The following is a 27,210-nucleotide window of genomic DNA, read 5'->3' as shown; positions in this document are numbered from 1 at the left end:
CTGGCTCTAAGGATGCGAGAGCCCCTTTCTGTGTGTGTATCCCAACCGCTCCCTTATAACCACCCCGTGGGCCTGCTTTGAGTTCACCACAAACCACACAGGCTCCCTCTGCTCCCAGACAGCTCTTCACGTACAGAAGTTCAGTTGCATATTTATGTCCTTGCAGATCGTGGCAGTTGGTGCCTCTCTCGGGTGCATTCTGGATCTCCCCAGTGCTTTGTCATTTTTGTCTGCGTCATCTCAGCAGGATGGCGGGCCCGAGCAGTAGAAGCAAACCTACAGGGCAATGCCAGACCCATTTCTTCTGGATGGTTTCTCAGCCCCAGGTGTGTACACCAAGCAGGTAATTCTAGAATTCAGACCCACATCGTATTTGGTATAAGCTAGGCTCATTAGAGGTTCTGATTCTCCAGGCTAATTCGATTGCTGGGGCCCGAGAAAAGAAACCTTCTTTTTTTTTTTTTTTTTTAAGATTTTATTTATTTATTTGACAGAGAGAAATCACAAGTAGATGGAGAGGCAGACAGAGAGAGAGAGGGAAGCAGGCTCTCCGCTGAGCAGAGAGCCCGATGCGGGACTCGATCCCAGGACTCTGAGATCATGACCTGAGCCGAAGGCAGCGGCTTAACCCACTGAGCCACCCAGGCGCCCGAAAAGAAACCTTCTGTCTGCGCATCTCCGAACAGCACGTAGGGTTTCCCCACCTCCTGAGCTTCCTATAAATTGGTCAAGCATAGCCCCTTTGTCTCTGACCCCATGAGAGTAAAACCCTATAATCTTAAACTGTCCATCAAGTTCAGTTCTTACACTCATTCAGCAAAGATTTACTGACTTTCTTCTATGGGCAGATGCTCCGTAAGGTCCTGGGGGACATAGACCAAGCTCTTGCCCTTTGGTTGGCACAAAGACTGGGAAACAGTCTAAACATCACCCAAAGGAGACCTGTATCATTTCATATCATGGAATCTCTGTAGGATATGTTCCAGAAAGGGTCTGGGCGTTTGTAATTTTAACAGATACTGCCAAATCTGGCCATGCATTTTAAACATACTTTGCCTATAACACACAAGCAATAAAATACGTACATCTTCCATGCACAGCTCTTTTAGTTTCACAGGGTGAACATACCTGTGTACCACCCCCCCCACTTCTGTTATCAGTCTTTAGTGTTTCCTGCATTCCAGAGGCTTCTCTCGTGCCTTATTCCTTCATTACTGTCCCCCAAAGGACCCCTCTTCCACTTTTGTCATCCTGCATTAGTTTCACCAGCTTTGAACTACATACGGTGGAAAATGTATCCTTGAAATTATTTCTATATATTTTATTTATTTTTTTAAGATTTTATTTATTTATTTGACAGAGATCACAAATAGGCAGAGAGGCAGGCAGAGAGAGAGAGGAGGATGCAGGCTCCCCGCTAAGCAGAGAGCCCGATGCAGGGCTCAATCCCAGGACCCTGGGATCATGACCTGAGCCCAAGGCAGAGGCTTTAACCCACTGAGGCCCCATTTTCTATATATTTTATAGAGTATAGATATGTCCATGTATTTGGAATCGGTGGCCAGTTGGTATGGAGTATTTCTCTGTGGGAGCTCAGCCTGACATCTGGTTGGACTCCTGGCTCTGCACCTGTGTGCTTCTACATGTCCACTGTTTCAGGTTCCAGGATCCTTTGATTCTCTGACTCTGAAATTCTGTGGTGTCACCAGGTCCTGAATGGGGTGATGGACAGGAGAGCCTGGAAGTGGCCTGGTGTATCCCGAAGCCCATCTAAAACAGACTGAACGCCAGTGTGCTCAACCCTTGTTGAGAGTGGGGTGCAGGAGGGGGCCGAGAGTGAGAACTTGGTGTCCTGGGAATCGTGAATATCTCCTAAGTGTTCTGATTTCCTCATTTTGCTTTCTCTTCAGCCAAATTACTCTTTCATGCCTGTGGTCCCTGGTCTAGTTTTCTTCATGTATGATTTCCCTAGGGGACCCCAGGGAGATGGGGTAGAGGTGAGGAAGAAAGACACCACATCCCATATTGGAGAGGGATGTCTCACTCTCTCTGCTTCTCTTTTTGTTCAGGTCTCTGCTGTGGCATATCTGTGAGACTTGCCTGTGATTTCTTTTCTCTGGGCCTCAGTTTCTCTGGATGTATCAAGAGGGTTGTGCCAAATGGCCCCAAAAGGCATTCTGTGGTTTCCTCTCTGAGTCTCCTTGCTCTCTGTTTCTGGGGGTATGAGTCTTTTTCTGGGTGGATCAGACTCCCTGTGACTCAGTTTCTCTCTTGGAGCTCCTCGGTTCTCTCAGAGGTCTCCTGGCTTTGTCCCTGCCCCTTTGGTCTCTGAATCCCAGCCTCCCTATCACTTAGTAATACTGAGTGTCTCTCTCTGCCTTTGTGATCCCATGACAATGGGAGGTAAAAATAGCCCAGGGGCTGTGCTGGTAGAGATAAAAGGGAATTTGCCTTTTGTGTCCTGTGGCCAGGCTGGGGGGGCTGTAACACGTGGAGATTGCTGACATAGCTCTCCTCCGCTGACCTTGACGGTGGCAATAAAAGGGGGTGGCGCAGCTCCCAGCCCTCATCATAGTGCTGAGGTGGGTGATCAGGGCTGAAGTTGGAACCAAGGGCTGAGGGTCCCCATGGGTGGGCAAGAGTCTCTGTATCCGCGGGAAGGATGCTCTGGTGTTTGAGTGTGTGTGTGTGTGTTGGGGGCTCACCAGGGAGGCTGAGATGGGGACCCCCAGGGAATCGCTGAGTATTAGGCCTTTTGGGTTTTGAATCATGTCCCAGTTTGGGGCCCCGGGGCCCTTAGTTCCTCCGTTGCTGCCATCTTCCAGTGCCTGATGCCTTGGACTGCCTTGAACCTCCAAAACTTTTAGTCCCTCGTCCTCTTCCTTTCCGTGCCACCACCATGATGGATGTCAGTGAACTTGGGGAGTCTGCCCGGTACCTCCGCCAGAACTACCAGGACCTGATGAAGGTGCACACTGTCCCATGGGATGGTAAGTGAAGGCAGGAGAGCACAGCCACAGTGTAGCCCTTACGAACTCAGAACAGGAGTGGGGAGGGGTGGTGGCACTGAGCTCAGGGCTGAAGGAGCACTCTGGCATGACCGCTTTAGCCCTGGCCCTTTGCCTCAGAGTCCAGGGTCCTAAGGCTACGTTCTCAGAGACCCTGTGTACATTACGCATGTTTGTGAGTAAGCCTCGGTTTGCTCCTCTGTAAAATGGGACCGTATTCCCTGTCTTCCGGAGCAGTAGGCTGTGGCTGGAGCCCGAGGCCTCCAAGATGAGAGCAACTGTTATGGATGTAGGCTGGTGTCCATAAAACCTGTGCTTTTTTAACCTGAGTTATTTTTAGTGCTTTCTATAGAGCCAAAGACAGGAATAAAGACTACTATTTATGACTTGGTTTGCTCATAGGACAATAATAACAATAGGCAATGTGTACCAAGTGCTTATTTTGTGTCAGGCTGAGTAGATGACTTCCCATGCATCATCTCAACAACCTGGGGAGGGGTGGGGACCAGGGCCAAAGCCAGCTTCATGGGCGTGCAAGCTCTGCTGCCGAAGGGCCTCCTGCTTGATTTAACACTCTGGAATCACCATCTTGAAATTCGTAATAATTTTTTCAACAAAGGACCTGCATTTTAACACCAGGGCCTGCAAGTTATGTAGCTGGTCCTGACTAAGGCACTTGGCTAGAAGTAGCAGGACAGGGAACAGAATCCGGCTGTCTGCAATCTCAGTCCATGCCTTTAACCACCGTGACATAGGGGTTCCCTGAAGCTTGGGGACCAGCTGGCCAGGTAAGACACGGAATTAGAAGAAGTGGGTTTGAGTTTTCAGCAAAACGGGGGAGGAAGAACCTAGAATTATGTTCCCGATGTTGAGGGCTGCTCCATATGGGACCTCAGGAGATGCCCATAATATTTTGCCTTGGAGGCAACAGACCCAGGAGAAAGGGATTTTCCCAAGGTCGCAGGGTAGATAAGGCAAAAACCGGAATCTGAACCCAAGTGGGTGGTAAGAGACTGTTAACTCAGTCAGGGAAGCCCTCTGAAGAGATCCCGGTAGACTCTCCCTGCTCTACCCTTCCAGGATCCTGGGTGTGGAAGGATCTTCTCTGTCTATTCCCTGCATCCTGGCAGAGGGGCTCATGGGAGGGGCATAGCTCTATTGACATGGCTTGGGAACTGCAGCTGGGCCCTCAGCCCCAGATGTGCCTCAGCCTTCTCAAGCCCCAATGTTCTCCCCCCAACCAGGGAAGAAGAGGGTCTGGGTACCAGATGAACAGGATGCCTATGTGGAGGCCGAGATCAAGTCGGAGGCTACTGGGGGCAGAGTCAATGTGGAGACCAAAGACCAAAAGGTTTGGCTCTCCTCTTTTGGGATTAGCTTCTCTGTCTCCTGGGGTGCAGCACCTTACTAGCTGGAGCTAGCAAACTTAATGAAAGGAGGTGGGGGGTTGCACAGGGGTAAGAGGTTGAGGTTAGTCGGCTCCTGCCGGTCTGCCACCCCATCCTGTGTTAAGGCCTCCCACGATATGGCCGCCCGGACAGGTGCTGATGGTGCGCGAAGCAGAGCTGCAGCCCATGAACCCGCCCCGCTTCGACTTGTTGGAGGACATGGCCATGATGACGCACCTCAACGAGGCGGCAGTGCTGCACAACCTGCGCCAGCGTTATGCTCGCTGGATGATCTACGTGAGCCATGGTCCGGGCTGCGGGCGGCGGGGGTGGGGCCACAGAGGTAGGGGCAGGGCTAGGGGAAGAGCCCGTGCGCTGTGGGGACTGGGCCACGGGGGAAGGGGCGGGGCTAAGGGTGGGACAGGGTGATGTCATGGCCCTGGGGAGGCGGGGCTCCAGGCGGGGGCGGGGCTAAAGGGGGATCGGCTCCTGGAGTGCAGGGGCGGAGCTGGAGCTAGAGGCTTGGCGTGGCAATGTGGAGGTGGGGCCTCGGGCTGCGGGCCGGAGTGAGGGCTGGGGCGGCACGGACAGCCGCTTGGGGCATGTTGCTGGGGCCAGGGAAGGTTTTTTGAGGGCTGGGGCTGGAGGGTAGGAACTTGGCCTTCAATAACCCACCTTACATTCTCTCCTCAGACGTACTCGGGCCTCTTCTGTGTCACCATCAACCCCTACAAATGGCTCCCGGTGTACACGGCCTCCGTAGTGGCTGCTTACAAGGGAAAGCGCCGCTCGGAGGCCCCACCCCACATATATGCAGTGGCAGATAACGCCTACAATGACATGCTGCGCAGTAAGAGCCGCTTGGACTCCTTTCCCTCACCCAAGACCTCTACCCCCAATCCAGGGAGGCCCCTGTAAAGGACCCCTTCCCCTCCACGTGTACTGCTTCCCTTTTGATGCTGCTGGACACTCCCAGCATAGCGTTCTGTCTTTCCAAGTGGGAGCTGGTCACAGTCTGGATGATCCCACTTGGTCCTTCCCTTTTTGGCCCTGGGTGGTGGAGGGCCTGCCCCAGGGCCATGGATATACAGTGTTGCACCTGTGACTGGTTCCCTACCTTGGCTAACTTCTCTATCTCCTACCCTTTCCTCCAGACCGAGAGAACCAGTCCATGCTGATCACGTGAGTGTGGGGCTCTGGGGGTGTGGTGGGAAGTGCTGGCAACCTGGCAAGAGAGGAGTGGAACTAAAATCATTTCCCAGGGTTGATTTCCAAAGCACTTAGGGCAGGCCCTCTACCACCTGGAGCTGGTATCCAAGCTAAATTAGAGCATATTCTCTGTCCCCTTTCTGGGCAGATGCATTATGGGGTAGTGGACAGGGAAGGGATCCCCAAGCACTGGAGTGATCACCAGCCCTGATACTCCCTCCCCACCAGGACCTGGAATTGCTCCTGCCCCCCTTGATCTTTCGAAAATTTTGAAAAATTATGGTTCTGACTCGATGGGAAGGAGGAGATGACTTTCCCTTTTCTCCTTACAGTCTCCTTACCTCTGAATCTTATTTTGATTTTTCATTTGCACCTATGAGAAAGTGGTAGAATTCGTACATGCCAAGTTCATGCCAAGCCAGTATGAACATTGTGTGTGAGTGTGTGTGCATGCAGTCTGGTGGTTAAAAGCAAGACCTGTAAAACCAGAAGGATCTGGGTTCAAGTTATCACACATCCATTTTGTGCTGGTACCCTTGGGCCCCTGAGTCCCATCAGTAAAACTGAACAATCCTACCTACCTACTATGCAGAGCTATAAGGAGTCAGCCCTGGCACACAGCACAGACATTTACATAACTTCCCTGAGTCCTATTTCCTTACCCATAAAATAGGGGCTGTGATGATGCCTGCTTTACGGGGTTTCTAAGGTGTCAACGAGCCAGTGCAGGTAAAGCTCTTGGCCCAGTGTCTGGCACCGACGTTAGGGCTCAGTAGACAGTGGCATCATCAAGTGTGTTCTCATCTCACACAGGTGTTCTGCCCTGACTTGCTTTATAAACCCTTAGCACCTCCGAGGGTTGATCTGTCCCTGGAGGGTCTTGAGTGGGGGGTCCTGAGTTGGGAGCTGGGTGGGGAGAAGTAGAACGTGGCCCTGATTGTGGGGTGGGGTGTTGGGGGGGGTGAGGGGAATTTGAGTGGCCAGATGGGCTTTGGTGACTCATGTTTGTGTCGTCTAAGCGGAGAGTCGGGGGCCGGTAAGACGGTTAACACCAAGCGGGTCATTCAGTACTTTGCCATCGTCGCTGCCCTGGGAGACGGGCCGGGCAAGAAGGCCGTAAGACTCGCCCACACGGGCGCTGCTCCCCACTCTCTCCACTGCTTCTCACTGTTTCTCTTTTCTTTTTCTTTCTTTCTTTTTTTTTTTTTCTTTAATTCCTTTTTAGAAAGTTGATCCCCCAGAGCCTCCAGCCCTGCCTGAGCCTCCCACCCCGGTGGCAGACTCTGGCCTGAGCAAGGCTTGACCAAGAGAGAGGCTGTGACCGCCTCTTCTACACCGTGGGACCCAATTCTGGGCATGCCTCAGTGGCCCCACCTGTAACACAGAGGGGCAGGACCACAGCTGTTCCTAAACTTTTTATGTAATTTTCCCTTCCCTTCTTATTTTTGAAAGTTTACCAAATAGGCAGCTTTTAACTCCGAGGTGGTGGTTTTCTTGGTTTTCGTGCACCAAAGACAGTTACCTGCTGTCAACCAAAAAGCAGGCTGGTGGAGCCTAACCAGAGCCAGGGCCACTTGGCAGACCCAACAGCCAGGGTCAGGGGGTGGTTTCTCACCCTGTGATTTCTGTATGGATTTTTGAAATTTCTGAAATAATGGGGGACCAATGTTTTATTTTTGTTTTCCGGGTATAACATTCATTCTTAGCCTCCAGGGCCAGCTGTTCAGAGCTCTGTGTGTGCTCCTCCACCCCCAAAACGGGCTGCCTTTTCTTTCCAGAAGCCCAAGGCCACCTCCTACTCAGCACCCACTCCTGGTCCTGTTAAGCCTTGCTTTATTCTGGGGCATTTTTCTTTCTTCTTTTTCTTTTCCCTTTTTTTTTTTTTTTCCCCCATTTAAAGTTGTTTTTCTTTTTACCTTTTCCTTTTTCCCCCCATTTGATTTTCTTGCTTTTGTTTTTGTTGTTTTTCCTTTCACTTTTGTTATTTTTATTTTTATTTTTTTTTTGGTGTGGTGGTGGTTGTTTTTGGTGTTTTGTTTTTGCTGTTGACTTTTTGGTGCTCTTTGCTCCTTCCCTTCCCCACCCCCGTTTTTGAACCCCCCCTACCCGACAGTGTCTCTGAGGATGCTGCAGAAAGTCGGGGCTTGGTCCAGTAACGGAAGGGAGGGCAGGAAGAGGCCAGAGCTGGCAGGGGTGCAGCTGGGTGGGGGGGGCAGGCATGAGCTCTGCAAGGTGGTGTGTGGGGCTGTCAGGCAAGGGAGTTTGTGGGAAGAAAGGCTGGCTCAGAGGGTCCATGGATGCTGGAACTTTAAAAGCTTTATCAATCCCCTTCCCTTGGCCCCCAATTTGACTACATCTGCCATAAAGAGCCCTGTTCAAAAGGCCCCAATGTGAGTGTGGGGGGCGGAGCTCGGAAGGAGGGGTTCTTGCCACTTGCCTCCAGCCTTGGTTCCCCCAGCAGTGTCTTTGGGGGGGGGGGAGGGGATTTTTAAGTCTTGGGCTCCCTGGAGGTGAGTGAATAGCCAGAGTCCCTTGGCCGCCTGGCACCTGGCATTCCAGAACCCACCCCTTCCTTCCTCTCCCTTTCTTCCCAGACTGCAGGGAGCCAGGGTGGGGAACGGAAAGAAGGGGACATGGGCAGAAGACAAGATTGAGGCTGGGAGAGGAAGGGAGGAAGATCCCCTCAATTCAGCTGGTCCCTCTAGATGAGAGGTGCGGTGGCTGTGGTGTCATGGGAGACAGGACGCCTGGGCTCAGTTCCTGCCCTGTCCCTCACTTAACTGTGTGGCCCGGAGGTCACTTTCCTGCTCTGAGTCTTAGTTTCCTCATTTGCGACTTAGGGCTCATAATATGCACCTGCCAGGGCCATCTTGTCTAATAATCTACGGGCAATTAATTGCGTGATGGGGATGCAGCAGCTCATCCCAGGACAAAGGAGAAGTGTGAGGAGAGCTCTTACCGAGGGAGGTGAGGGGGAGAAGGTTCCAGCCAGAAGGGGGCTCCTCTAGCCTCAGAGCACAGGGAATCCTTCCTGAGAAGGGGGCATTTGAGCTGGGCTCTGAAGGGGAGGAGATTTTAGTCAGGAAGCCCTTGGGCTTTTGGGGCAGGGGCTGCTTCTTGGAGTGGAAAATGAAGGGATATGAAAGAGACTAGAAACAGAGCTGGGGGAGGGGAAGGGCTGCAAGCAGGAGACCCTGAGACACAGCCCCTTGCTTCTGGCCGCTGGCCGGGGCCAGGCTCCTTCCCACTTTCTGGCATTTCTCCTTCTAACGGTGCTGACAGGGTTGGGGAGGGGCGTGGGGGTTACATGCTGGGGTGACTAATGTTCACTGTCCCGCTAACCACTGCCGCCCCCACCCACCAGCCCGCTGAGACTGCATACTTTCTCATGTTGTCTTCTCTCTGCAGCAATTTCCGGCCACGAAGACTGGGGTAAGTATAGGGCCAGGGTCAGTGGGGCAGGCAGTGATAATGAGGCCCCAGGGATCCCTCTTACTCCCCCCCCCCCCGACCCAAGAGATTGTCCAGTTTGGGCCGAACCCCAGCACCGTTGGGCCCCTCGGTCTCCCATTCAGGGACACTGGGGCTGACAGACCCCTCACACTGCTGTCACCAGGGCACCCTCGAGGATCAAATCATCGAGGCTAACCCTGCCATGGAGGCTTTTGGCAACGCCAAGACCCTGCGGAATGACAACTCATCCCGCTTTGTGAGTGGCCACGGCGGGGGAGGGGGTGGGGTTGGCAGCAGGGAGATGGGGGTGGTGGGAGCTTTCAGCAGCCAGTGCCTGGCAGATGCCTGGGTCCCGGCTGAGCCTGCCCCTCTGCCCGCAGGGCAAGTTCATCCGTATTCACTTCGGCCCCTCTGGGAAGCTGGCATCCGCCGATATTGACAGCTGTGAGTCTCAGGGAGGGTGGGAGAGGGTGGCGAAGGGGGCGGAGGCCTGGGTCTTTTCGCTCAGACTGAGCAGCCATCCTCAAGTCCTGGGGCTCCCACCTGTTCCAGGCACTTCTCTCCATCCCCTGGCCACTGCCCAGTCCTACCCACTCTCACCTGGATCGTTCCACCCACTTCTGTAAGGTCTCCCAGCCTCCACTCCTTGCTTGATCATCCAGCCAGAGTGATCCTGTCTCAGATACTGATCTGATCACATCATATTTCTGCTTAAAATCCTTTTCCAGATTCCATTACCTTAAGATAGAGACCCAGTTCTTCACTGGGCCAGTCAGGATCCTTGTGACTGGGTCCTTACCGCACCTCAGTTCTTTCTCTGACCTCCAGTAGGGCAGGCCTGTACCCTCGACCTGCCCCAGTCTCATGTACACACAGAGTCCCTGTCCTGGAAGCCTCCACGCCCGCCTCTTAGGGGGTTGTTGCCCCTCCCACCTGACCTGCCCCGCTACTTGGACACCAGGTCCCTGGCTGCAGCAAGGCCCTGCACTGACCATTCCCCACCTTGGGACACATGGCCAGACCCCGACGGATGAGCCACAGGCACAGGATGAGCAAGGAACGGCGTCATTTGCTCCTTGACCGACCCCTTTGCAGACACATGGGAGCTTAGCTCCGTGCGTCACTGACACACCAGCTCTGCTCTGAAGGGAAGGAGTGTGGTCTGTGGATGAAGGGAGGAAGCACAGATGAAAGACAAACATAGATAACCCCCACCCCCGACCCCTGCCAGACACACAGACCTATAGACGCACATTCCCACACTGACACCCTTCAGTATCTGCAGGCTCATGTGTGGACACAGCGCCTCTCGACTCACCCTTGACCCTCACTGGCACCTCCTCGCTGCCCCCCTCAGCTCTGCCGGGGTGTCCCATTCTAGGGAGAAACGGGATGGTAGGCCGGTGCCCCTCTTTCTCCTAGATCTCCTGGAGAAGTCGCGAGTGATCTTCCAGCTGCCCGGGGAGCGAGGCTACCACGTCTACTACCAGATCCTCTCTGGAAAGAAGCCAGAGCTACAGGGTGAGAGGCAGGGGTGGATAGAGCAGGCGTCAGAGCCCATGAGGCAGCGTGGGACCGCCTTCCCCTCCCCCCAACTCCTTGGCTGGGACTTCTGGTTATTGTTGAGTTCTCTCCTTCTCATACTGGGAGACGGGCCCTTGGGTGTCATCACCCTGGTTGTCCCTTCTGCTATCCTGGGACTGGAGAGGCTTTGTCTAGCACCAAGGGGGGAGCAGTGGCTCCGTCTCGGCCCAGCTTCCCTTTCTCACAAACCCCAAAAGGGCAGAGTGTGGTCCTCCCAGTGTCCTAGCACGCCATGTGGAGCTAGGCCTGGACTCATTCCTCAGAGAACCATGAAGAAAGCAAAGCCATGGGCATGGGGGAGGGGGTGAGAAACTCAGCCACAGAGAAGTCCTGGGAGGGCCCCAGAGTCTCCTGCCAGGGTGGCCCCCAGGACCTTTTATGCAGGGATATGGGGGAGGAGACTAGCTGAGTGAACACGACCAAACCCCCAATGCTCCTCCCCGGGCCCCCCAGATATGCTGCTTCTGTCTATGAACCCCTACGACTACCACTTCTGCAGCCAGGGGGTCATCACTGTGGACAATATGGATGATGGGGAAGAGCTCATGGCCACTGACGTATGTCTGGGGTGGAGGGGGGCAGAGCGGGGGGCTGGGTGGAGATCGGGGCAGTCCTGGCGCCCTTCACTTGGTGGGCCCAGGCCTTCTCCGATCCTTCTGTCCCCTGCTATAGCACGCCATGGACATCCTGGGCTTCAGCGTGGATGAGAAGTGCGCCTGCTACAAGATCGTGGGGGCCCTCCTGCACTTTGGCAACATGAAGTTCAAGCAGAAACAGCGGGAGGAGCAGGCCGAGGCTGACGGCACTGAGAGTGAGGGATCCTGACTTGGCCATCAGCCTTGACCCTGATCCCTGTGTCTTATCCATGACCATCAACCCTAACCCTTGTCCACAACATTTGGCCTCAGTTTTACCTGGCCCTGGTTGTAACCCCTGACTTCTCAAGACCCGACCCTCACCCTCCCGAGCCATATGGTTTGCCTGGCCCGAACTCCACCTCTCCTAACCCCAGGCAGAGGCTGGTAGAGCACCCAGGCGCCCATGTTCTTGGCCGCCTCCTTCTTAACACACCTGTGTGCCCTGCCAGGTGCTGACAAGGCTGCCTACCTGATGGGGGTCAGCAGTGGGGACCTCCTCAAGGGCCTTCTGCACCCCCGAGTTCGTGTAGGGAATGAGTATGTGACCAAGGGCCAGAGTGTGGAGCAGGTGAGTGGCTCACAGGCCAGGGTACCCCTGGGGACGGCTGGGGCAGGACCCCCTTCCTGTCGGGTCCCAGCCCAGGCTGTGCACACGTCCAGGTGGTGTTTGCTGTGGGGGCGCTGGCCAAGGCCACCTACGACCGGCTGTTCCGCTGGCTGGTATCGCGGATCAACCAGACCCTAGACACCAAGCTGCCCCGGCAGTTCTTCATTGGGGTCCTGGACATCGCCGGCTTCGAGATCTTTGAGGTGCACGCAGGGGCCCTGGGCTCTGTTTCCTGCAGGGCAGGGCACCCCGGGTGGGTGGGGGTGAAGTCGCATGCACCCTGGTCCTCTGCGGGTCCCCATGCCTGTCCACTGAGCCCAGCGCTGCCCCCCGCAGTTCAACAGCTTCGAGCAGCTGTGCATCAACTTCACCAATGAGAAGCTGCAGCAGTTCTTCAACCAGCACATGTTTGTGCTGGAGCAGGAGGAGTACAAGCGCGAGGGCATCGACTGGGTCTTCATCGACTTTGGCTTGGACCTGCAGCCCTGCATTGACCTCATCGAGAAGGTGGGGCGCAGGGCAAGGGGGTGTGGGTGTGGGGAGTGAACGGGAACAAAGGCGCGCAGGCTGGTGAGTGAGCGTGGGCAAGCCTACACGTGCACGCGTGTGTGAGCGTGGGCAAGCCTACACGTGCACGCGTGTGCGTCTGCGCAGTGACGTGAGCTTGTGTGTGGGGGCGCGGCTGTGACGTGTCTCCGTGTGTGTGTGTGTGTGTGTGTGTGCACGTGCGCATGCGTGAATGGCAGTGTGCATCACCGTGAGGTTTGCTGGAGGCAGTGTGAGTGTGTGTTGGTGAACACGTGTGAGGGTTCACCCAGCACCGCTGACCATGGTCCCGTGGGCACACACAGCTCTGCAGTTCCCAAGGAAATCCTGCGGGGTTCAGGTGGGGTAGGGCCTGTTCACTTCTTTTTTTTTTTTTTTTTTTTTAAGATTTTATATATTTATTTGATAGAGAGAGATCACAAGTAGGCAGAGAGACAGGCAGAGAGAGAGGAGGAAGCAGGCTCCCTGCTGAGCAGAGAGCCCCATGTTAGGCTCCATTCCAGGACCCTGAGACCATGACCTGAGCCAAAGGCAGAGGCTTAACCCACTGAGCCCTGGTGCCCCGGGTCTGTTCACTTCTTCATTGGATTGGTTACACCTATTTCCCCATTGTACGAAGACCTGAAGAAAGAAAAATCAAAGAAAATTTGAAAGATCAGAAGTAAAGGGAAGAGAACGTTTCCCCCTAATCCTCTACCTCGTATAGCCTGTAGCTGACACCTGGGTAAGCCTCCTCCAAACCCGTTATCCTGGGCGCATGTTCTCTTTTATAGACACGCACTCATTTCTCATCATTTCTCTGAAAATGCATTTTGAACATTGAATGTTGTTGAAAACCCCACAAGAGTTCGCAGGTGGTTTTTATGCGTTTCTGTGATCTCCTGCTTTGGCACATTTAGGGGGTCAGCGGTGTTTTTGCTTGAAATATTCATTCCCCACTTTGCAGGTTAGGAAATTGAGGCCCAATGCCCCCCCCCCTGTCTCCCCCCCACTAGTAAGTGAGGAAGCCAAAATTCCAACTGCTTTTTTTAAAATGGTGCTGTGTGTATATGAGAGAGAGTGTGTGCGCGACAGAGAGAGAGAGACCACAGGTGTCAGGAGGAGACCACAGACGTCGGGAGGTGAATGGCAACAGTTTGAGTTTGTGCAGCTGTGAGTGAAGAGGACAGCCCAGAGTGTGACTCGTGCCCAGGGGGAATGGCAGCCAAGCCACCAACTCCTCTTTTAGAAGACGGGACTCCTGGGCACCTGTGTGGTTTCTGTCCCTCCCAATAGGTGGTTGGGGCATCTGGGAAGGTTTCCAGAAGGAAGGGCTCTAGGATATGGGGATGTGGCCCAGCCAGGATGGGCTGGCCTGATGGCAGCCCTTCAAGCTTATTCCCTGTCCGCAGCCACTGGGCATCCTGTCCATCCTGGAGGAGGAATGCATGTTCCCCAAGGCCTCAGATGCCAGCTTCCGGGCTAAGCTCTACGATAATCATGCGGGGAAGTCACCCAATTTCCAGCAGCCACGGCCTGACAAGAAACGCAAATACCAGGCCCACTTTGAGGTGGTCCACTATGCGGGCGTGGTAGGTGCCTGCTGGAATCCCAACGCTTGACCGCCCTCCTCCCTTCTCTCGGCTCTCTGTCCCTCACCCAACGCTGCCTTTGCTCAGCACCTGTCCGCTCTCTGCCAGGTGCCTTACAGCATCGTGGGCTGGCTGGAGAAAAACAAGGACCCACTGAATGAGACGGTGGTCCCTATCTTCCAAAAGTCGCAAAACAAGCTCTTGGCTACCCTCTATGAGAATTATGCAGGCTCCTGCTCCAGTGAGTACAGAGGGCCAAGATCTTCATCCTGTAGGGTACTCACAGAGTGGCGTCCCCTAGAGTGACTGGCCCCCTGTCTCTCCTAGCCGAGCCCCCCAAATCTGGGGTGAAAGAGAAGCGTAAGAAGGCAGCATCTTTCCAGACGGTGTCCCAGCTGCACAAGGTGAGGCCCAGGGTGGGCCCCCGTGCAGGTCCTCCCCTGCCAGCATTCACCCCCGTCCCTGGTCCCTGCTCGGTCCCCTGCACCCTGGGCGGGCGGCCGTTAAGACTTGCAGTGATGTTTAACTCCTCTCCACGTGAACATCACAGCAAGTCTGTGCTGCTTCCCGTCCCCACGCTGCCTGGGCAGGGAGCCGCGGGGTCTGTGGGAGGGAAGGGGATTGGGTGGGGTCGGGGTGTGAAGGCTTCGGTGACAGTGACAGGGACCCGGTCAAGCAGAAGAGGGAAGAGGGTCATAAGGATCGGAGTGAAAGGACCGATGTGCAGCGGCATGCTTAGATGCCGGCTCACCAGTCCTTAGCAGGCTGATCCGCTGTGGTTTCCAATTCTGCTTCTTGCCCCTCTTGTGCCTTCTCCCCTCTCCCACCGCCAGGAGAATCTCAACAAGCTGATGACCAACCTGCGGGCCACACAGCCCCACTTTGTCCGTTGCATTGTCCCCAATGAGAACAAGACCCCAGGTAGTCTCCCCAGGGCTGGGTTGGTGGGGTGGGACCATTGGAGGGAGGGGACAGGGCCGACCTGAGAAGCTGGGTCTTCCCTCTTCTTGGGGCCCACATGGTCCTGAAGAAAGCTCTTCTGCGGGCCGGTGGTCTTTCTCTGGGACATGAAGATGTGTCCGTTGACTTCTAACCTCTCCCTTGAACCCCCACCACGTCCAGGGGTCATGGATGCCTTCTTGGTACTACACCAGCTGCGCTGCAACGGGGTTCTGGAGGGGATCCGGATCTGTCGCCAGGGCTTCCCCAACAGGCTGCTCTATGCGGACTTCCGGCAGCGGTGGGTGTCTCCCTGCTGCCCGCCCCCACCCCCCAGGTCCTACGCAGCTCCCTTCCCCTTAGCTCTCCTCCAGGTGGAGGCAGCAGCCCGAGGGCACGGGAAGGGCGTACACTTAGAGCCAAAGGGATCAAGGTCGGAGGACTGAGATTCCAGGCACCGAGGGGGACACCAGGGACACCGGGACGGAGGAGGGGGTTGGGCAGAACTCTCAGGGCAGGTGCTGGTGGCTGAGGCAGCAGCAGGCTGGGGGAGTAGCCAGCAGGCTTGCCTTGTGTGTTTGCGGCACAGCCAGTGGCCAGTGGGCTGTGTTGGCGGGTTGAACAGGGAATAAGAAGGAGGAGGATCCCAGGTTTGGGGCCAAGCCACCGGGGACTTGGTGGTTTACTGAGAGACCAAGACAGGGTTTTTTGATATTTTGGGGGATGGAGGGTAGTGGATTGAGATCCACTTTAAACAAGTCAAGCTTGAAACATCTTCAGCAGATACCTGAGGGGAAATGTCGAAGGGGGGTCCGGCAGAGCCGGGTGTGGATTTGGGGATTGAGTGAGGGTCCCCAGAGACTAGACTTTATGTAAAGCCAGTCAGCACTCTTAGTTCCCCTTGGTTTTGAAAGTTTGAGTTTGTTAGGCGTTAGGTGTGCATAGTTCCCTCCCTGTCCCGAAGTCCCCAGGGTCACGACATACCCACGTGTGTTGACACGAAGACTGTGGGCACGCTCACATGCGTGCTGTCTCGTGTGTGCACACTGTCAGCCCCCCAATCCTCCACCCTTATTTTGTGAGTTTGTTAGTCCTTAGACAGAAAGTCTGCACCATGACTTCTCTTTTCTTTTAATTAAGATTTTTTTTAAGAGCAACTTTAGATTCACAGCAACGTGGAGGGGAAGGTACCGAGATTTCCCATATACCTGTGCCCCCCACATGCACAGCCTCCCCCACGATCAGCATCCCTCACCGGAGTGGGACCTCTGTCACAGTGGATGTTCACATCGGGGTTTGCGCATGGTGTTGGGACACTGTGTGGGTTCAGGTGTATAATGACGTGTGGCGTCACTCATTTTGTTAGTGCTGCAAAATATCCCATAGCCTAGTGAGACGCGCTTTGTTCCTCAGTGTCCTTGGGAGGGAGCTTTCATGGTTCTCTGGCCTTCACAGCATGGCCACAGCCACCGTGAACCCTTGCTCTAGAATCCTCTCCCTCAAATGTTCCTTCAGCTTTGATACACTATACCATATCACCTTTGTTGTATTTTTTTGCCTTCTATTTTAAAAAATTTTTAAATTTTTATGTATTTGACAGAAAGAGACACAGAGAGGGAACACAAGCAGGAGGAATGGGAAAGGGAGAAGCAGGCTTCCTGCCGAGCAGGGAGCCCATTGCGGGGCTCTATCCCAGGACACTGGGATCATGACCTGAGCTGAAGGCAGACGCTTAACCGACTGAGCCACCCAGGAGCCCCTATTTTTTGCCTTCTAAAAAAAAAAAAAAAGAATTATAAAAAATTATAAGTTAAAATATTATGAAAGTGCTGCACGCCCATTGTAAATACAGTTTCTTAACAAATGTAATGAAAAAATGCATTTAAACACAGCCCAAGCTTTTTAAGCAGCACATGCTCAAGGCCCCTGGGCCGCCACGCTGCCCACCAGCTGGTTCGGTGGGGCAGTCTGCAGCCTCCTCACTGGCCCAGCAATGATTGTCCCTCCCTCCCCTGCTCCGCCCCCTCCTCACCAGCTCTTCCTTGCTCCCCCAGGTACCGTATCCTGAACCCCGGTGCCATCCCAGACGACACCTTCATGGACAGCAGGAAGGCCACAGAGAAGCTCCTGGGCTCCCTGGACATTGACCACACGCAGTACCAGTTTGGTCACACCAAGGTCGGGGCACCCAGGATGCAGGGTGGTCACAGGGGATGGACAACACGCAGGCGCTTGGGGTTCCACCTGGTGCCTCCCCCTTCCCCCAGGTGTTCTTCAAAGCTGGGCTTCTCGGGGTCCTGGAGGAGCTTCGTGACCAGCGTCTGGCCAAGGTTCTGACGCTGCTGCAGGCCCGGAGTCGGGGCCGCCTCATGCGCCTGGAGTACCAGCGCCTGCTGGGCGGCAGGTGTGCGGGGGGTGGAGGGGAGGTGGGTAAGAGCTGGCTGGGGAGGGGGTGGGACCCCCAGGCTCTCCATGGTGCGTGCCAGTATGTCGCATGGGTCAGCTTAGTTGGCCCCTGGGGCTAGTTGGGTGGCTCTGAGGGGCAGGTTCTGTGTTGTGCTCCTCAACTGTCCATCTCCATTTCTTCACCTCAAAAATTGGGGTAAGAGCACCTTTCCCTGCGCTGCAGGCTACCGGGAGTGTGGCCCAGACAGGTAATAATGACAACTGGTGTTTTTCAACACTCTAGAAGTGCCAGCCCCAGGCAGAGGCTTTATTTGCATAATCTTGGTTAAGGTGTGTGACAGTCCCCTGAGGTGGGTGCTGTGATGATCTCCAGCCCCAGGAGGGCCACCATATGAGGCAGAGACCCCATCACAGCTGGTCGGCAGGGGGGCAGGGCGACTAACGTGGAGTGAGAGCCCTGTGTAGTCCGACCCCAGAGCCCAGAGTATAGCAGGATCCACTCCTAGTGTCTTCAGGACACTTGCAAGGGCCGCCGGGGTAGTTAGGGCTTGTGAACCCCTGCCCTGGAGGCAGCCCCGTTGGTCCCTGGACCTCTTTGTCCAGCTCACCTAGAAAGCAGAGGCATCAGACCAACCTACAGGGCTGCCGGGAAGGTGAAGGGAGATCACCCTGAGAGCGTGTAGTGCCGAGCCTCGCCCAGGGCCCCAGACCATCCGGGCTGTCACTGCGAGGGCAGCACTGAGCCTCCCGGCCCCCTGTGGCTTCCCTCCCCCCATCCAGGGACGCCTTGTTCACCATCCAGTGGAATATCCGTGCCTTCAACGCTGTCAAGAACTGGTCCTGGATGAAGCTCTTCTTCAAGATGAAGCCGCTGCTGCGCTCAGCACAGGCCGAGGAGGAGCTGGCCGCCCTGCGGGCCGAGCTGCGGGGGCTCCGCGGGGCTCTGGCTGCTGCCGAGGCCAAGCGCCAGGAGCTGGAGGAGACCCACGTCAGTGTCACCCAGGAGAAGAATGACCTGGCCCTGCAGCTGCAGGCAGTGAGTGGGGGAAGGGAAGGGGGGTTTCTCTTGGTGACCCGTGCCCCCCAACCCCCGGCACCCCAGAAAACAGACTGCTTTGAGGAAACACCACCCCACCATGCTCCCTCCCTCTGGGCCGGGGTGGACCTGGTGTGCCCCAGGTGCTCAGGATCTGGATCTTTCTTCCCAGTCCCAGATGTGCCGTGACAGGAGGCCTGTGGGCTCATGTCCGTGCTTGGCTTCCCCACCCTCCGAGTCCGTCTGTCCACACGTCCTGATGCTCCCACCTCCCGCTGCCTGGGCTTCCTGCTAAACCCGCAGTTGAGCCCCATCTCCCCAGCCCACCCTCCTTTGCCCTCCTGGAGACACACCTCTGCTCCCTTCCCCTGGGACCCCAGGTGGCAACTAACAGTAATAGTCAGAGGGCAGGGATCAAGGGTCTGGAATCTTTCCAAGTCCAAAGAGGCATTTGTTCCTTCCCCGAACACTGAGTGTCCCCTGTGCACCAGCCCCCATGGTAGCTCTGGTGACACGTTGGTGGGAGGACAGGGTGTGGTCACCAGACTCACCTGCTGGTGCCGAGACTGTCAGGCAGCCAGGTGGTGAGGAGCCGGCGAGGTGGGAGAGAGGAGCCCAGCCGAGCCGGGGCACTGCTGCCCGTCCTCCCAGAAGGCCTCAGCCTGGAACTTCTCTCCTCGAGCCTGTTCGGGTGTCACTCTGGGTTGCCCCCTGCCTGTCTGATGCTCCCCTCTGGATGTTTCTGCTTCAGCTCCTGCCTCTCTTCCTGAGCCCTCATTCCATCACACCTGAGCCCCTTCAGGGCCCCGAGCAGGTGGTTTAGGAGCATTCCTGGTCCCCAGAGCCCAGCTGGGCATGGGGGTCAGGACTTAGCGTGGACATGAGAAGTTTCTTCAGGGCCTAGCCTGGTCTCCCTTGGCTGATTTAGCCGGCCCTGGCTCTGCCCCATTCCCCACGTCCCTCTCCAGGAGCAAGAAAACTTGGCGGACGCGGAGGAGCGCTGCCACCTGCTGATCAAGTCCAAGGTGCAGCTCGAGGCGAAGGTGAAGGAGCTGAGCGAGAGGCTGGAGGACGAGGAGGAGGTGAACGCCGACCTGGCCGCCCGCCGGCGCAAGCTGGAAGACGAGTGCACAGAGCTCAAAAAGGACATTGATGACCTGGAGCTGACGTTGGCCAAGGCCGAGAAGGAGAAGCAAGCCACGGAGAACAAGGTGTGGGCCCGGCCGGCCGTGGGGCCAGGCAGCTGCTGCTCTCCCTCCGGGCTCTAGGACACCCCTGCTGGGTGGCCGAGGGCGGGTCCCCTCCTCTCTGTGAGCTTCAGTTTGCTCATCTGTCAAATGGGGTCAAGAACAGCATTTACCTGGTTGGGTGGTTGAGGAGTCAGCGTGAGTAGCTCCTGCGGGCACTCAGCGCGGGGCCTAGGTGCTCAGCAGCTGCTAGCACCAGGCATCTGCCCAGGACCGTGGCCTCTCGAGGGCAGGAGGCCCATTGCCCAGCTCTGCGTGCCCCGCCTGCCACTGCGTGCCTTCTGCCATCAGGCCCTCCCACAGCCCCACACAGTTCGTGGGAGCGGGAGCGTGGACGCTTTTACATAGGGAGGGAGGCAGGCGCGGGGTCGGGTGCCTGCCTGGGTGCTCACGGCGGGGTGCGAGGGAGCCAGGATCACCCGGACCCCCTGTTACAGTGAAGGAAACTGGCGTCTACTGAGAACTGAGGCTGAGCGGACTGACTTGACCAAGGCCCCCTAGCTGGAAGAGCCGGTCATTGTGACCTGGAGGGTGGCTTCTCGGACCAGAGTGTGGGGGGGCGTCCTCATGGTGACCCCACCACTGGCACAGGTGAAGAACCTGACGGAAGAGATGGCAGCCCTGGACGAGTCGGTGGCCCGACTCACCAAGGAGAAGAAGGCGTTGCAGGAGGCCCACCAGCAGGCCCTGGGCGACCTGCAGGCCGAGGAGGACCGTGTGAGCGCTCTGGCCAAGGCCAAGCTCCGGCTGGAGCAGCAAGTGGAAGATGTGAGTCCTGGCTCCAGCAGAGGCCAGCGGGGGTCGGGGGCGCGGCAGCTGGGCCTGGCAGCTGAACCTGCTCCCCCCACCCCCCAGTTGGAGTGCTCCCTGGAGCAAGAGAAGAAGCTGCGCATGGACACAGAGCGGGCGAGGCGCAAGCTCGAGGGTGACCTCAAGCTGACGCAGGAGTCAGTGACGGATGCCGCCCAGGACAAGCAGCAGCTGGAGGAGAAGCTCAAGAAGTAGGCATGCGGTGGGCAGCCGACCTGAGCCCCTGGCCAGCAGGCGGCATCGCTGCAGAAGTTGAGCGTGGAGGACTGAGATGGGGGTCGCTAGGGTGCAGGCAGAGTGTCCTGCCTTCCTTGGATCAAGGGCCCAGGCCAGGGTCAGGGCTGGGGGGGGTAGAGAGGGACCATGGGGTGGGGGCGGTCCCTTAGGGCTGGGTGCCTCGGGCAGGGAGCTGGGAGACTGGAGGGTGGGGCACCTCCAGGCTGGTCAGTGGCAGTCCAGCCCTGGCCTGGCTCACGCTCCACACCACCCCCAGGAAGGACTCGGAGCTGAGTCAGCTGAACCTGCGGGTAGAGGATGAGCAGCTCCTCGGGGCACAGCTACAGAAGAAGATCAAGGAACTGCAGGTGTGTGGGGCACGGGGTGGGGTGTGGGTAGGGCCAGGACTAGAGTGCTCGGAGGAGGTGCCAGCTGCTGTGTGCCTGTCCCCAGGCTCGGGCAGAGGAGCTAGAAGAGGAGCTGGAGGCGGAGCGGGCGGCCCGGGCCCGCGTGGAGAAGCAGCGGGCAGAGGCGGCCCGGGAGCTGGAGGAGCTGAGCGAGCGGCTGGAGGAGGCCGGCGGGGCATCGGCGGGGCAGCGGGAGGGGTGCCGCAAGCGCGAGGCCGAGCTGGGCCGGCTGCGGCGGGAACTGGAGGAGGCGGCACTGCGGCACGAGGCCACCGTGGCTGCCCTGCGCCGCAAGCAGGCCGAGAGCGCTGCCGAGCTGGGCGAGCAGGTGGACAGTCTGCAGCGCGTGCGGCAGAAGCTGGAAAAGGAGAAGAGCGAGCTGCGCATGGAGGTGGATGATCTGGGCGCCAATGTGGAGACTCTGGCCCGCAGCAAGGTGTCTGCCCCCTTACTAACCCTCCTGAGCTCGGATCCCACACCCATCTCTAGGCCTGACCCTGTACCTGAACCTGACCCCTGACCTATTCACCTGTCATTCAGCCCCAACCCCACACCTGTCCTGACCTCAAACCTTGACTCCTACTAAACTCTGTGCCCTGACTAGGTCATTTTTGACCCAGCATCTAATTTTAACATCTTGGTCTCTGATCTCTATCCTGACTGTTCCTCTCCTGAACCCCAGCATCCAACCTTGGCCCTTGACCTTTGTACCACCAGTCCTGACAGCTGACCTCTGACCAGTCTGCAGCTGACTTCGGGCTCTAGTATCCTAACCTCACCCTGGCCCTCTCACTTCTGACACCTATCTTTTAAAAAACAGTCCAGCAGTAGAATCTCTTGACGTTGAACTTGGGGCTCTGCTTTCCCTTTGTTTCCTGAGCCCACATCTAGCCTTTTAGTTCACAACCCCAGTGTCCCAGCCTCTGGCTGGCAGCCCCAGCCACTGCTTTGTGATTGACAAACTTGTTCTGACTCCTGACCCTGAACCTAGGCCAGCGCAGAGAAGCTTTGCCGCACCTATGAGGATCAGCTGAGTGAGGCCAAGATCAAGGTGGAGGAGCTGCAGCGGCAGCTGGCAGATGCGAGCACTCAGCGTGGGAGGCTGCAGACTGAGAGCGGTGAGGCCAGGGGCTCAGCTGGGCCACCCAGGGGCCTTGGTGCCACGCCTCGAGGGCCTGCCTGACCTGCTGGCTCACCCCTTGGCCTGCAGGGGAGCTGAGCCGCCTGCTTGAGGAGAAGGAGTCTCTGATTAGCCAGCTGAGCCGGGGCAAGGCCTCGGCCACCCAGAGCCTGGAGGAACTGCGGAGGCAGCTGGAGGAGGAGAGCAAGGTGGTCTGGCCGCTGGCCACCCCAGAGTGGGCAGGGTAGGCCCTGGGGCCGCCGGCCCAGTCCCGTGCTGAAGTTCCTGCGGTCCCTGCAGGCCAAGAGTGCGCTGGCTCATGCCGTACAGGCTTTGCGGCATGACTGTGACCTCTTGCGGGAGCAGCATGAGGAGGAAGTAGAGGCCCAGGCCGAGCTGCAGCGGCTGCTGTCCAAGGCCAATGCTGAGGTGGCCCAGTGGAGGAGCAAGTACGAGGCAGATGCCATCCAGAGGACCGAGGAGTTGGAGGAGGCCAAGTGAGTACCTTACTCACCGGGCCGTCACCGTGTAGAGGTGGTGTCCGAGCCTCTGAGCCATCAGGGGGCGAGGGGAGACGGGGCACTGTTAAGCCGGCCTCCCACTGTCTGCTTCCATTGCCTAGAAAGAAGCTGGCCCTGCGGCTGCAGGAAGCAGAGGAGGGAGTGGAGGCTGCTCACGCCAAGTGCTCCTCCCTGGAGAAGGCCAAGCTGCGACTGCAGACGGAGTCAGAGGACGTGACCCTAGAGCTGGAACGGGCCACCTCAGCGGCGGCCGCGCTGGACAAGAAGCAGCGGCATTTGGAGCGGGCGCTGGAGGAGCGGCGGCGGCAGGAGGAGGAGATGCAGCGGGAGCTGGAGGCTGCCCAGAGGGAGGCCCGCAGCCTGGGCACTGAGCTCTTCCGGCTGCGACACAGCCACGAGGAGGCGCTCGAGGCCCTGGAGACGCTTAAGCGGGAGAACAAGAACCTGCAGGGTATGCTCCACCCCGGGGTCAGAGAAGTGCCGTGGGGTCAGCAGGAGCCCCTTGGAGTCATTGAGGGTACCCTGGTGGGGTCCCCCTGGAGTTACAAGTGAATGAAATGACCTGGGTTAGAGCAGAAGGCATGGGGGCGGCCCTTCAGTGTCCTGTTTCCTCTGCAGAGGAGATCAGTGACCTCACAGACCAGGTCAGCCTTAGCGGGAAGAGCATCCAGGAACTGGAGAAAGCCAAAAAGGCTCTGGAAGGGGAGAAGAGTGAGCTCCAGGCCGCACTGGAGGAGGCTGAGGTCAGGGGCTGACCACAGGGCCGGGGTGGGCACCGCCCTGCTCCTGGGCCTCTGTTCTCTGGTAACAAGCTTGTGGCCCCTGTGCCCATACTGCCTGCTCTGCGCTCCAGGGAGCCCTGGAGCTGGAGGAGACCAAGACTCTGAGGATCCAGCTGGAGCTGTCCCAGGTCAAGGCTGAGGTGGACCGGAAACTGGCTGAGAAGGATGAGGAATGCACTAACTTGAGGTAGGGGGCCTAAAGTCCTCCCTGCCCACCCAACCTGCGTGCCACCTCCCATCCACTCCTCTGGAGGCTGCCATCCCTCCAGTCTTGGCCACCTGCGGGCAGGAGAAAGGCAGGCAGAGTTTGCCAGGCTTACCCCTGCCCTAGAGCTCTGTCAAGGTCAGGACCATCGTCCCCAGTCTAGAGGTGAACTTCAGAGACTAAAAGACTTGCTCAGGGCTACAAGGTGCAGGTAGAGCCAGGATTCAGCCCCATCTGTCTGGAGCCTTGGTTTTGCCCATGAACTTGCTCTGAGGGATAACAGGCAGTCGCAAGGGGCTTGAAACCCGGGAGGGACAATTCATTTGTTCCCACAATGGGTTTGTGTGTGCGGCATTCCTTGGGCGCAAGAGCAGGTCCAGTGCCTGCGCCCACCCCCTTCTCCTGTGCCTCTCCTCCCCTCTTCCCACAGGCGGAACCACCAGCGGGCCGTGGAGTCCCTGCAGGCCTCCCTGGATGCAGAGACAAGGGCCCGCAACGAGGCGCTGCGGCTCAAGAAGAAGATGGAGGGTGACCTCAACGACCTCGAGCTGCAGCTGGGCCATGCCACCCGCCAGGCCATGGAGGCGCAGGCAGCCACGCGGCTGCTGCAGGCCCAGCTCAAGGAGGAGCAGGCGGGGAGAGACGAGGAGCAGCGGCTGGCGGCAGAGCTCCGAGAGCAGGCGCAGGCTCTGGAGCGGCGGGCTGCGCTGCTGGCCGCGGAGCTGGAGGAGCTGCGGGCCGCGCTGGAGCAGGGCGAGCGCAGCCGGCGACTGGCGGAGCAGGAGCTGCTCGAGGCCACCGAGCGTCTTAATCTCCTACACTCACAGGTGGGGACAGGAGGGGCCCAGGGAGGCTTAGGGCGCCAGCCAGCAGGCCCCCCACCCTGAGGCTCTGCTTCTCCTTCCTCAGAACACAGGCCTCCTGAACCAGAAGAAGAAGCTAGAAGTGGATCTGACCCAGCTGAGCGGGGAGGTGGAGGAGGCTGCCCAGGAGAGGCGGGAAGCTGAGGAGAAGGCCAAAAAGGCCATCACTGATGTGAGGCTGGGCTGGGGCCATGGGAGGCCCGGATCGGAGCTCCAAAGGACTTTCGCCTGCTGACCATGCCCTCCCCCCGCACCCCATTCCACCGACAGGCGGCCATGATGGCTGAGGAGCTGAAAAAGGAGCAGGACACGAGTGCACACCTGGAAAGGATGAAGAAGACGCTGGAGCAGACGGTGCGGGAGCTCCAGGCCCGGCTTGAGGAGGCCGAGCAAGCTGCCCTCCGTGGCGGGAAGAAGCAGGTGCAGAAGCTGGAGGCTAAGGTTCGTGCGGCCCTTCCAGTCCTTTCCCTGGCAGGGCGGGCCAGCCCGATGGCAGGCTCCGGGCAGCAGGCCCATCCCTGGATCTGCTTGCAGGTGCGGGAGCTGGAAGCCGAGCTGGATGCAGAGCAGAAGAAGCACGCCGAGGCCCTCAAAGGGGTGCGGAAACACGAGCGCCGGGTCAAGGAGCTCGCATACCAGGTGGGTGACCAGGTCTGCCTTGGGGTAGGGGGGGACCCTGGAGCTGGCCAGGTCTGGCCAAGACCTGAGTTGCTTTTGCCTGCCCAGGCTGAGGAGGACAGGAAGAACCTGGCTCGCATGCAGGACCTGGTGGACAAGCTGCAGAGCAAGGTCAAGAGCTACAAACGCCAGTTCGAGGAGGCGGTGAGCGCACAGGAGTCGGGCCCCCGGGTCCCTTCAGCTGGGAACTCCCCCTCAGTGCAGCCGCCCAGGCTCCCAAGGGTTGGCTTTGTGTGTCTGTGTTGGTTTTGTGTGTGGGCAGGGACCCCCACCGTCCCTGGGGGAAGAAGGACAATTTCTTCTCAGCTTGGGCTATAGACAGGACTTAACTCCGTCTCCAAGAGGACCCCATGTGCTTTCCCCTTCTGCGGACCTCTGGAAGCAGTGCTGCCCCCTACCTCCTGGCTTCCCACCTACTGGTCATGGGGGAGGAGGGGAGCACGGAGTGGTGGAGCAGCTGAGGGCCAGAAGCCAGCCCTCTCTGGGGACGGGTTAGACGGGACTGATCCCCTCTCCCAGTTACCAAAGGGTGACCAGGCCTGCCTGTGCCCCCAGGAACAGCAGGCCAGTACCAACCTGGCCAAGTACCGCAAGGCCCAGCATGAGCTGGACGACGCAGAGGAGCGGGCAGACATGGCAGAAACCCAGGCGAACAAGCTGCGGGCACGGACCCGGGATGCCCTAGGGCCCAAGGTGAGGGGCTGCACGGGGCACCCCCTGCCCTCTGCCTGGGGTGGGGGCGCGTGGTGGTGCTCACTCAGCCACTCCGTTCTCCCCAGCACAAGGAGTGACGCCAGAGTCTCTGGGCTCTGAAGACGCTGCCTGCCCGCACCCTCTCCTGCTGCCTCTTCTTCCCAGTCTGCCCCATGCCCTGCTGGACCCTGAGTAAATGCCAGTCTGCAGCCCTAGCTGGGGCCTTCTCCTCCTCTGAGGTTCAGGAGAAGAAAGGAACACACGGTCCCTGGACAAAAGTCAGGTCCACATCAGTCATTTAAAATAAAGTTCTTTAATAGTCTCCACTTAATCGTTTTATTTGTTGTTAATAAATTGGCAACACAAGGAGGGGCCGAGGGTGTGCTCCTAGCCAGGCTCCTATGTGTGCGGGCTCAGGCAGGAGACGCTGCCCCTAGGAAGGGCACAGGTACCCTGTGCCCCAAGGGATGGAAGAAAAAGGCCCCCACTTCTAGGGGAGCCCCCCTGGGATGAACACAGCGGCCAGTGAGCAAACAGAACCAGAGGAACTAAAGGAAAACAAGGGAGGGAGGGACAGAGGGGCAGGTGTGGGGGAAGGCGGCGTCCTCTGCAGCCCCCACCCCTGCCCAGGGGGCTCAGAAGCCTTTGCCTGGGTCCAAAGGCCGGAGCAAGCTTGGCTCACAGATTGGAGGAGGGTGCCCGTACCTCCCTCCCCACCCCAGGACTGACAGCCAAGAGACTGGGCAAAAGCTCAGACAGAGCTATTTTTAAAAGTTCCTTTACCTCTGGGTGGGCCAGGGCCCCAGGGTTCTGAAGGAAGGGTGGGCATCCTGTCCCTGTCCTTATCATGGGGAGCTTGAGGGAACCGAGGTTCCCCCAATGACCTGGGGCCCTCCGACCCAAGGGCCAGGGGCTTCTAGATGCTCCTTCCCACCAAGCCTGTACCTGAAGACTTGGGGCAGGCAGAGTAGCGGGGAGGCAGGGGGGAGGGGGGATGCAGCCAGGGCACGGCGTGTGGCACACATCCCCACGCTCACCCGCACGGGCCCTGGCCCAGCAGCCTCCCGAGGCCTGGCCCAAGGTCACTCCTCGGTGAAGTCCCTGTCTATGTCCATGTAGGGCTCCTCAATGTAGCTGACAAGGGCAGAGGGCGACTGGCGGTCTGGGTTCAACAGGATGGACACGGTCTCCTTCCAGTAGGAGAAGCTGATGCAGGAGCTCTGGGCAGAGAGAGAGGGGCAGAGGACCCGGGTGGAACCTAGCACCATGCGGAGCGCCTTGGT

The 27,210-nt window shown here is 57.8% G+C and overlaps 2 protein-coding genes across 7 annotated transcripts in view; one reads left to right on the top strand and one right to left on the bottom strand.

Annotated features, from left to right (window-relative positions):
- The first annotated feature begins 204 nt into the window (after positions 1 to 204).
- On the top strand, positions 205 to 26,253 carry MYH7B (myosin heavy chain 7B). Of its 6 annotated transcripts, XM_059133434.1 has the most exons (42): positions 205 to 343; positions 2,826 to 2,990; positions 4,253 to 4,359; positions 4,550 to 4,693; positions 5,090 to 5,246; positions 5,551 to 5,578; positions 6,625 to 6,721; positions 9,014 to 9,037; positions 9,222 to 9,314; positions 9,439 to 9,502; positions 10,481 to 10,579; positions 11,096 to 11,199; positions 11,315 to 11,453; positions 11,730 to 11,848; positions 11,941 to 12,090; positions 12,224 to 12,394; positions 13,825 to 14,004; positions 14,113 to 14,245; positions 14,332 to 14,408; positions 14,838 to 14,925; positions 15,127 to 15,244; positions 16,998 to 17,121; positions 17,211 to 17,347; positions 18,130 to 18,385; positions 19,354 to 19,596; positions 20,224 to 20,400; positions 20,488 to 20,633; positions 20,936 to 21,026; positions 21,112 to 21,501; positions 22,057 to 22,183; positions 22,276 to 22,394; positions 22,486 to 22,682; positions 22,808 to 23,157; positions 23,325 to 23,449; positions 23,560 to 23,675; positions 24,124 to 24,520; positions 24,603 to 24,728; positions 24,827 to 24,997; positions 25,091 to 25,195; positions 25,283 to 25,378; positions 25,790 to 25,927; positions 26,014 to 26,253. In XM_059133434.1, the coding sequence occupies exons 2-42, from the start codon at positions 2,900 to 2,902 to the stop codon at positions 26,023 to 26,025; spliced, it is 5,826 nt and encodes a 1,941-aa protein (XP_058989417.1). In that variant the 5' UTR covers positions 205 to 343; positions 2,826 to 2,899; the 3' UTR covers positions 26,026 to 26,253. The 6 variants fall into 6 exon arrangements, with proteins under 6 accessions (XP_058989417.1, XP_058989418.1, XP_058989421.1 ...); XM_059133435.1 differs by lacking the exons at positions 205 to 343; positions 2,826 to 2,990; positions 4,253 to 4,359; positions 4,550 to 4,693 and adding an exon at positions 4,839 to 4,937; XM_059133438.1 differs by lacking the exons at positions 205 to 343; positions 2,826 to 2,990; positions 4,253 to 4,359; positions 4,550 to 4,693; positions 6,625 to 6,721 and having other exon boundaries at positions 4,957 to 5,246.
- The window catches only part of TRPC4AP (transient receptor potential cation channel subfamily C member 4 associated protein), a 72,692-nt gene continuing 71,703 nt past the window's right edge, over positions 26,222 to 27,210 (bottom strand). Inside the window, exon 19 of the mRNA XM_059133441.1 lies at positions 26,222 to 27,147. Coding sequence (XP_058989424.1) covers positions 27,010 to 27,147 — 138 coding nt within the window. The 3' untranslated portion in view covers positions 26,222 to 27,009. The remainder of the gene's footprint in view (positions 27,148 to 27,210) is intronic.

This window comes from Mustela lutreola, chromosome 9, assembly GCF_030435805.1.
Source record: "Mustela lutreola isolate mMusLut2 chromosome 9, mMusLut2.pri, whole genome shotgun sequence".
NCBI lineage: Eukaryota > Metazoa > Chordata > Mammalia > Carnivora > Mustelidae > Mustela > Mustela lutreola.
Note: the sequence above shows the minus strand (reverse complement) of the source record. Positions and strands in the feature narration are given on the sequence as shown.

Bases quoted from the DNA above. Each gene is read 5' to 3' on its own strand.
- MYH7B (XM_059133434.1), top strand. From the start codon at position 2,900: ATGATGGATGTCAGTGAACTTGGGGAGTCTGCCCGGTACCTCCGCCAG. The intron at 4,694-5,089 runs GTGAGCCATGGT...TTCTCTCCTCAG, and splicing joins ATGCTCGCTGGATGATCTAC to ACGTACTCGGGCCTCTTCTG. The intron at 18,386-19,353 runs GTGAGTGGGGGA...GTCCCTCTCCAG, and splicing joins TGGCCCTGCAGCTGCAGGCA to GAGCAAGAAAACTTGGCGGA.